At 35.8% G+C, this 9,577-nt stretch overlaps 1 protein-coding gene across 2 annotated transcripts; it reads right to left on the reverse strand.

Annotated features, from left to right (window-relative positions):
- Positions 1 to 1,916: 1,916 nt before the first annotated feature.
- Positions 1,917 to 9,085, reverse strand: hhatlb (hedgehog acyltransferase like, b). Of its 2 annotated transcripts, none has more exons than XM_051097989.1 (12): positions 8,943 to 9,085; positions 8,077 to 8,197; positions 7,130 to 7,197; positions 6,929 to 7,042; positions 6,640 to 6,834; positions 4,972 to 5,181; positions 4,705 to 4,879; positions 4,475 to 4,619; positions 4,352 to 4,387; positions 4,055 to 4,256; positions 3,718 to 3,859; positions 1,917 to 2,615 (listed from the first exon to the last, which is right to left on the reverse strand). In XM_051097989.1, the coding sequence occupies exons 2-12, from the start codon at positions 8,180 to 8,182 to the stop codon at positions 2,389 to 2,391; spliced, it is 1,620 nt and encodes a 539-aa protein (XP_050953946.1). In that variant the 5' UTR covers positions 8,183 to 8,197; positions 8,943 to 9,085; the 3' UTR covers positions 1,917 to 2,388. The 2 variants fall into 2 exon arrangements, with proteins under 2 accessions (XP_050953946.1, XP_050953947.1); XM_051097990.1 differs by having other exon boundaries at positions 1,920 to 2,615; positions 4,705 to 4,876.
- Between the last annotated feature and the right edge of the window lie 492 nt (positions 9,086 to 9,577).

Consider the following 9,577-nt stretch of genomic DNA (forward strand, 5'->3'; position numbering starts at 1 on the left):
GACTCTACTCGGTCCCCCCCTGCACGGCTGCGCACCCGCAGACCACCACAGCCCGGCAGGGAGGGGCAACTATGCCGACGTGCTTTTAAATATTAAAAGGGGTCTTCACGTGAAGCTGGGTGCAAACTTGTGCCGGTCGGCACGCAGAGTACCACGGAATTACTACAGAGAAACGTGTCAGTATTCCCGCGAGGAGACCAGTTACCTCAGCCGCTGAACCTCAATTTTGAACTTACCAAGAGTCATTTAGAACGCTTCATTCCAGACCGCTTTATGTGACGTCATAATAAGTCGTCTCTGAAGGACGATTTAAAAATAAATAAATACGTAATGTCTGCAATTTAAAGGACTCACAGTCACTGCTGACATATTAGGCCGTTCATTTCAACATAAATACCAAGAACACTCGCACACATAGTGTTATAAGGGGATAATACTTAGCTACAAGAATATTTATGATGGGAGTTTATATTTATTAAGTAATAAATTCCCTGTTTTGTGAAAGTCACATTGAATTTTTTTTTATGTTTTACAGTAAACATTTTTACCACATCTTTTACCACATTTGTTACTTTTTGAATGCTATTTATGCATATAGGCTATTGTAGTTTGTATTCTTCTACTCTTTACTCTTCAAACTTTCAGTTAACAATAGAATGTTTAAAATTATGATATAAACAAAGGATGTTGTGTTACAATCTGCATCACAGCTATTTGAAATTGTTTTCTTCAAATTATAGAGGGTTTGCACTTACGTCACGCTTTGGTCAGTTACCCGGATGTGTGGCCATATTGGCAATACTCAGATATAAACAACAGCATGGATTACACAGTTCATGTACTTCTTAACTTGTGTAATCAAGTTAAATATTTTGACAAACTGAAGATAATAGGTGATAAAGATACGTACGGGCAGTATTAATTAAGATATCAGCCTAATATTTCACCTACCTGACCGGAAATGATAAGAACAAACATGAATGTTGTCAAGATTCTTGCCTTGGAAATCCTGGTTCAGTTTGGCCAACCACAAACGCCTTTTGTTCCTCAGACAGTTTTTTGCACTCTTCTCCTTGATTTGTTGTAACTTTTGGCAGTCTGTAATACTCCAAATGTTTTTCCCAGTCCAACCAATTAGCACAGCCCAAATATGACATTAATTGTCCATTTTCAGAAGCAAAAATGAGCAAAATATGCGGTGTTTCGTTCGATTCAGTGGCATTGTTTACGTTCAGTGCCGCCAATATGTCCGGCTGATGAAGCGTTGTGAAAACACTCTATTGGGTGGCTGGCACACTACAAATAATGAATAGACTTGAAAACATTAAATATTATTTCCAACCATTTATACCGTCAGTAAAACAGCTTGTGAATAGTCATGTGATTTACCTCAGAAAAGACAACAATAATGAGCTTTGGAGACCACATTAACTAACCTGTAACCTTAATGTTTCTGTGGTCGTTTCATTTATTATAAACTTAACTGATCTGAATTTGCATTTGTTACAAATTTTGAGTGTTAAAATAGGGGTCACCTGGTAAAAAGGTTGGGAACCACTGCTTTATAATACATAAAAAGTAACATATAAGGCCAACTTTTCTGTTTTCCTGTTTGATTTCTAAGAAAAACTTGTCACTGATAATATCAACAGTTCATTCACGGTCACAGGTTACCTTAACGCTTGAACAAACAGAAGAGAGCTTATGCCAGCTCATATAAATATCCCAGAGCAAAAGATTTAATGACATCAAAGATCTTGAATGTTCTCAGTGACATTTATGCTTTTGTTAGGAGTCACAGTTTAATTTAAGCAACGACGTTGTCATGCAGGATGAGTGTCCCAGATGATCGATGTCTGTCATTTACAACTTAGCCATTTCCTTATTTGTAGAAATTTAAAACATGAATGAAACACATATAGTCACTAATGAAGACTTTAATGCATATCACAAATTCATAAAACAGTCTTTGTGATTGTTAGTTCATTATTTATAAGTACATATTAGTAATATATAATGTATAGTAATCACTTGTGATATGAACACTGAATATTTAATTAAAACTGTTATAAAATTTGTAGTATTAAAATCCATCCTCTAGGTTCTTAACTACAAATCACATACTAACACTCTATAACACATACTGTCACTAATTTAAAAAGCAGCCAATGAGAGTAAAATTGTATTGAAAGTAATATTGAATTGAAAAAATCTGTAAAATGTAAATAGCTGTTATGAATGCAGACTCTTTTTTTTTTTTTTACAGTACTGTCTTACATTTTTCTCCATATTTCTAGATCATCATCGTCTGCAGAATTCATAAGAAGACACAAAATGTGTAAGTAAACCATTTAGGTTTCATCAAAATGTAAGCATTATGTGTAATCTCTACTCTGCCTTTTGCTTGTTTGGGTCCACAAGCTGGGCAGCAGCGCCGTCTGTCTGGGTGATGCTGGGATCTGTGGAAGTGGGTGCAGCTGTGGGTGCAGGAGCGGGCGCTGGAGGAGGCATTGGATCTGGATCATCAATCAGAGCCTGTCTTCTTTCCCTTTCCTTAATCAGCTGAATCAAGCAGTATGTAACGAACATCACAGTGATGGTGGTGAAGGGGAAGCCTGAGAAACAATATATGATTTGATTTAAGGATAATGTATTTTTGGAATAACAGCAGAAGAACATTAACAATCTATCTATCTGAGCTGACATCAAGTTTTTACATACACCTTGCAGAATCTGTAAAATGTTAATTATTTGACCAAAATAAGAGTGATCATACAAAATGCATGTTTTTTTTTATTTAGTATTGACCTGAATAAGATAATTCACATAAAAGATATTTACATATAGTCTATAAGAGAAAATAATAGTTGAATTTATAAAAAAAAATTACCCTGTTCAAAAGTTTACATACGCTTGATTCTTAATACTGTGTTGTTACCTGAATGATCCACAGCTGTGTTTAGTAATAGTTGTTCATGAGACCCCCCGTTGTTCTTCAGAAAAATCCTTCAGGTCCCATATATTATTTAGTTTTTCAGCATTTTTGTGTATTTGAACCCTTTCCAACAATGACTGTATGATTTTGAGATCCATCTTTTCATACTGAGGACAACTGAGGGACTCATATGCAACTATTACAGAAGGTTCAAACACTCACTGATGCTTCAGAAGGAAACACAATGCATTAAGCATGAGCTAGGGGATGAAAACTTTTTGAACGTGAAAATCAGGGTAAATTTAACTTATTTTGTCTTCTGGGAAACATGTAAGCATCTTCTGTAGCTTCTGAAGGGCAGTACTAAATGAAAAAAATATGATATTTAAGCAAAATAAGAAAAATGTGCACATCTTCATTCTGTTCAAAAGTTTTCACCCTCTGCCTTTTATACATCGTTTTTTCCTTCTGAAGCATTAGTGTTTGAACCTTCTGTAATAGTTGCATATGAGTCCCTCAGTTGTCCTCAGTGTGAAAAGATGGATCTCAAAATCATATAGCTATTGTTGGAAAGGGTTAAAATACACAAAAAAGCTGACAAAACAGAATTTGTGGGACCTGAAGGATTTTTCTGAAGAACGGCAGGCAGTTTAACTGTTCAGGACGAACAAGGGACTCATGAACAACTACCATACATATTAAATTCTTACAACATAACAGTTATATAAATTCTTTTGGTTTTTAAAATACATTAATTGCTCAATATATCACCAGTACTTCACCTTTCAGCAACATTCTTTTTGCAACCAGTTTGGCAAATTCAAGATTGTTCAGTGCCAGGACATTGTAAAGGACAATTGTCCAGAAGTTGAAGGTATTAAACACAGCCCTGATCCTGCGTGACATAGATTCTGATATCGCCATCTGTGGGTGGAAAGAATGATTTCTAGATGAGATTATAGCTTCTATTACTAGCAATTTAACATTTACCCACTAGAGAGAGCTAGAGTACATTTTTAGCAGCAGTGATTTAACATTTAACCACTAGAGAGAGCACTGGAGCATCCATGTTACAGTACATGACTAGAAAATCCAGCAAATTATTACTGGTCATCTTACCTCAATAGAAATAAAAGGTTCCATCATGAAGAACTTGGTAGTCCACAGTTCAAAATTAAGGCCAAAGCAGTTTAAGAAAGCCCAGATGAAAACCACCCAGCCTGGTCCCAGCCAGAGGGCCGTGATGCCAAACGTGCACAGAGAGGCTATCAGCTCATCCAAAACATTGTCATGCTTCCCGCCGAGATAGTTATAAACATACCTGTGAAGATGACAACATTCTTTGTTACAATACCAGTGGCTAAAACAGCACTGCGTTGGTTAAAAGTCTAATAAAAGTAACAATATCAGTCTTACTTGCAGAGAAAGTCGTTAATTCCTCTATCAAAGTGTCTGTGAAAAAATAGCATCAAATCAATTGTATTATCATTTTTAGAATTAAAAAGAAAACAAGTAATAAGGACACACTGGCTCACTCACATCTCAGAGAACACATAAAGCATTGTAATGCATTTGGGTGGTTTGGGAGGGTCCAGATAATCCAGTCTTGATACTGTGTTTATCACTCCAAACATCACTGCTGCTTTCACCCAATCGTATACCAGATTTAAATAAGCCAATCCAACTGCATAGTGAAAGAAGAGAAAGCCTATTGTAGTTTTTATGACATTTATTAACTAAAAGGTGAAAACAAGCACACAAATACTTACCAAGGGCCCAGTCAGAGATGTGTTTAAGCAGCTTCATGTCACTCGGTATGGTCAGAATGTACATGAAGTGTAGGAGGACTGCTACTATCATAATAACCCCAAGGTGTAGCAGGGCCTGAAGGGAAATGTTCCACATTTCTCCATCCTTCCTTGTCAGGTTTGGGTTATTGGCCTGCTGGGGTCAAAGGGCAATGCTATAAAATCAGAGTCTAATTATGTGGACAGTAATCAAACCATGATTTTTTTTCGGTTCATTTAGCTACAGACCTGAACGTAGAACTTGTCGAAGGTCATTATGGGTCCAAAGTAAAAGAAGGGAAGGTAGAAGTTGTACTTGAGAAGCTCCAGGATGCTGTAGTTTCCATCTTTTTTCTCACAGTTCTCTAGAGCGAAACTCATACAGCGCATGATGGTGAACCCACAGCCGCCGTAGAACAAAAGAGGACGGAGGTCAAAATTGCCAGTCACAAACCCTGCCTGAAAGATGAGCAAATTAACAATGAACATAATCGTAGACGTAAAAGGACAAAAATCAATAAAATAATGATCAATAATAATTTATTTTAAGTTATTATTATTAGTAGTATTTTCAATAATCATCATAAAAATGTATTAATTTTATTAATACTAATTATTTGAATGTTGCATATTTTATTTTATTGTTTTATTTTAATCTTTATCTTATTTAATATTATTGTCATCATTTTTTCATTTTAATCATCATAATAGTATTTTATTGTTTTGTTTTACTTTTATTATTAATAATTTCATAATTTCATTTCTTATAATTTTAATAATAATAATAATTATTATTATTATCTATACATCATTATGGCTATTTTAGGCTCAAGTGGTGATAAATATATGATAGATGAGCCATCTGTCATCTATCATTAACATAATTATTGACACAGAAGGAAAAAATGAAATAAAATAATAAAATAAATTATTGTTAATCATTAATAATTATGAAAATGATAATGCTTGTTTTATTTTATGTATTTTATTTTAGTGCTTTATTTTAACAATTACCATGATCATCCTTATCATTTAATTTTTTTATATTAGGAATAATATTAATTGAAAGCATATGAGTCAAATATTTGGTCCTCAAATCTGTGAGTGCGATATTCTAGTGATATTAGAACCATTTCGCCGTTTGTATCACTCTGCTTGCGGTATTTCTCGCAGTGAGTGTCATGGTGGACGCCCAAATCCACTATAATTTTATAAATAATACTGTTTTTGTGTCATGGAATGTAGATTTTTAGGCGAGAATGTAATTGTTCAGACTTGCAAATATGCAGTTTGTTAATAAAGATATCGTCTATTTGAACATTTGCTTAAATGTTTTCAGAGATTTGAGCTCCATCTGTGGCTGTTCAGCCTTACCTCGACCACATCTTCTGGAATTTGCCACTGGCTCTGATGTGAAATAATAGTACGACAAAGATATTGTTTTCCTCAGCGGACATTCAAATTAATGTTCTATTGTGAAAATAAGATTGAGCATGAATGCTGTATCAGATGCAGGTAATCATACTTGCTCAGTCCATCTCTCTCTCATTATACTCTACATAATACAGTGAGCTTTTAATACAGCTTTCAATTAAGTGACTCACCATTCCAATTCGTTACTAGTTCTAAAGTGACATTTTCGAATTAGTAATGGAGGTTTGGGCTCAGCTGTTAAACTAAGATTTGAATCCATGGGGGAAGGAAGTAGTTTGCACAAAAGAGGGTTTTTAGAGACACTCCACTGTTGTTTCTCATGTATTTACACACTTGTGCCATCTAATTGTTGTATGATTAGTTTTATCTGTGATTACCTACAGTCATGCTGATGTACAGCCATATCGCACTGCTACTTGTGTAATATTGCTCATGTTTAGTTATTTATTAACTGTGGCACATTTTATATTTTCAGAGGCATACCTGCCAGGAAATGAAGGGCTCCATTTTGAAAGTCGCCAGTGTAGTGAGTCCAGCGACGAAGCAGAGCCACCTGAGCTTGACCAGAGAGATGCTATAGAGCAGGACACAGTGAGACAGGATGAGCGTGACATAGGCCCAGCCCATACTGGTGAACACCGCCAGCATACCGTACACCATGAACACCTGAGATCTGTACTGTAAGACGAGAGAAGACAAGAGATTGAATATCTCAGGTAGGCTGTATGGAGTTTTATATCTTTATAGATTTGTTTGGACATTCAAGAAGCACCTGTGGAGCGAGCAACGAGCAGATCTTGGCAAAGATCACATGACCTGAGAGTGCAAAGATGATATGCTCTCGAAACGTCGAAAACCACATCATCCACTCAACATCAGCCGTATCCTGCCACGTGATATGGATAAATCAAAGTAAATTCCCACAATGTTAAATATACACACATAATGTAAACTTATACAGACAAAATCTCACCATTTTTCGGCCAGAGTAATACCATCCTGGCTGAACACTGGTCTTGAAGGTTTTTTTGTTGGAATTTGCTGGATATAGAATATAATGAGACAATTAATGCTCTATTAATTACTAAATATGATCAAATATTTGACCTTGGACCACAAAACCAGTCATAAGGGTCATTTTTTGAAACTGAGATTTATACGTCATCTGAAAGCTGAATAAATAAGCTTTCCACCGATGTATCTGTATCTGGAATCTGAGGGTAAAAAATCTAAATATTGAGAAAATCACCTTTTAAGTTGTCCAAATGAAGTTCTTAGCAATGCATATTACTAATCAAAAATGAAGTTTTAATTTATTTACGGTAGGAAATTTACAAAATATCTTCATGGAACATAATCTTTACTTAATATCCTAATGATTTTTGGCATAAAAGAAAAATCTATAATTTTGACCCCTACAATGTATTGTTGGCTATTGCTACAAATATACCTGTGCTACGTACGACTGGTTTTTGTGGTCCAAGGGCACATATTAATTTAAAGCAGAGTTTCTTTAACTGGGTTTCATGAAGAAACAAGTCGATGAAAACTAATAATTAAATCATAAATCTGTATATTCAACTCAAATTTGGCAGCTTTTGGCACAAGCCCATAATAATACCTCTTTCTCTTCTCTGTCACTCTGTTTCAGTCTCTCATTCTTTGGTATATTAATACTGACATATGATCCCTGCTGCGTACTTTGCATAGCTTTCTGAGGTTAGCAGATCGCTGTGCTGTCTTTTTCCTCATACAATATACAGTAGTACTATTTTTGTACTCTAATGGCAAGGTTTATGAGTGAGAAGTGGATGTAAAATGGTAAAAGCCTCAGAGAAACCACTCCAGAAACTTTATTTGCACAATGACATCATTTTAGGGCCACATCAGATCGGTGTGCATGTGTTCATTTATACTTACAGCTGGATACATCAAATATCCATCTGGCAGACCAGAGCATTGCCATACACAGCACTACATTATAAAAGTAGAGCTCGTACCTTGGAAGAGCTGCTTTGACCCCCATTGTGTGCAGGACAACCTGAGAGAGTTTGGAAAGGTGCAGTTAGAATGAATGTCCAATTTGGTCATTAAAATATTTCCCAATGAAGACAATGAGCCAGTGAGCGTTTAGGATCCTGCTAAAAATACAGCTTGGTACTTAGTAAACTACTATGGGTTGAAAGCAAGCTTGTAGTGTTACTGTAACTGAACTTGTAGAACATGGCGCTAGCATGACCAAGGTCACAGGTTTGCTTTCCAGGGAACAAATGAACTAAGAAAATGCATGTAAATGTACTGTAAATGTACTGTTAAATTGCATGAGTCATTACAACAGGAGTTATACATTCAACACTTTCGTACAAAAACTAAACAGATAAAACAGAAAACAATTTGATCTTTGTGGGCAGGGCAGAAGTTTCCAGTGATTTGAATTGTGTGAGCAGGAAGCATCTACACTATGTGAGCTCTTGCTATTTTTAGCTGGGCTATTTTCTACTGTAATTGTATTGGATGAAGCATCACGCTAAAATATCACTTTTACATTACAGACAAATTCTGTATGTTTTTTAACCAACAGATGATTCTTTCTTCTCAAGTTATTTGAAGATACGAAGCCAAATGCCAACCTGGTCTGCTTTAATTGTGTGAGGAACCATGCAGGTAAGTTATCAGCTTATTAGCTTATTAGTTCAACTCTTTTCTCCAATATTTCATTTAAATGTTAGTGGATCATGCGCTGCACGAGGTGCCAAGCAGATTTTAAAAACACCTGTTGTACTAACCTTGAGCACAGCAATGCCACCGTAACCCAAATACTGAAAAATCCACTTGAACTTACAATAATCAGCTAAACAATAGTCTAATGCATTCTCTGTGTTTCTACAAAGTGTCAGTTGGGTGCACAAACTGCCTGTTGGGCAGTTGCGGACAGTTAAAGGTGAATGGGAGATGTATTTATATTCATCTGAAGCAGCCCATAGGGGGGCGGATCCATTGTGCCGTGTTGTATCAATAGAAACAGGCTTGAAACTCCATTGCTTGCATACTGAATGCCCTACATAAGAAAAATAAGGTGGGTTAGAACAAGAAGCGTAGATGTGCAAATATGTATCATTAAAAACAATCTTACCTGAGAAGCACAGGTGCACTATCAAGTATAATGTGCTTATGCTTATTAGAAGAAAAACTATTAGCTGCAAAAAATGAGACACCATTGAGAAATACATGTCTCACCAAGATCCTCATGTCGTTCCAAACCCATAAAACCTTCGTTCATCTACGGAACACATATTAAGATATTTTTGATGAAATCTGAGAGCTTTCCGGTATAGACAGCAATGCAACTGACACATTCAAGGCCCAGAAAGGTAGTAAGGACATTGATAAAATAGTCCAGGTGACTTCAGTGGTTCAAGTT

Source organism: Labeo rohita, chromosome 24 (genome assembly GCF_022985175.1).
Source record: "Labeo rohita strain BAU-BD-2019 chromosome 24, IGBB_LRoh.1.0, whole genome shotgun sequence".
NCBI lineage: Eukaryota > Metazoa > Chordata > Actinopteri > Cypriniformes > Cyprinidae > Labeo > Labeo rohita.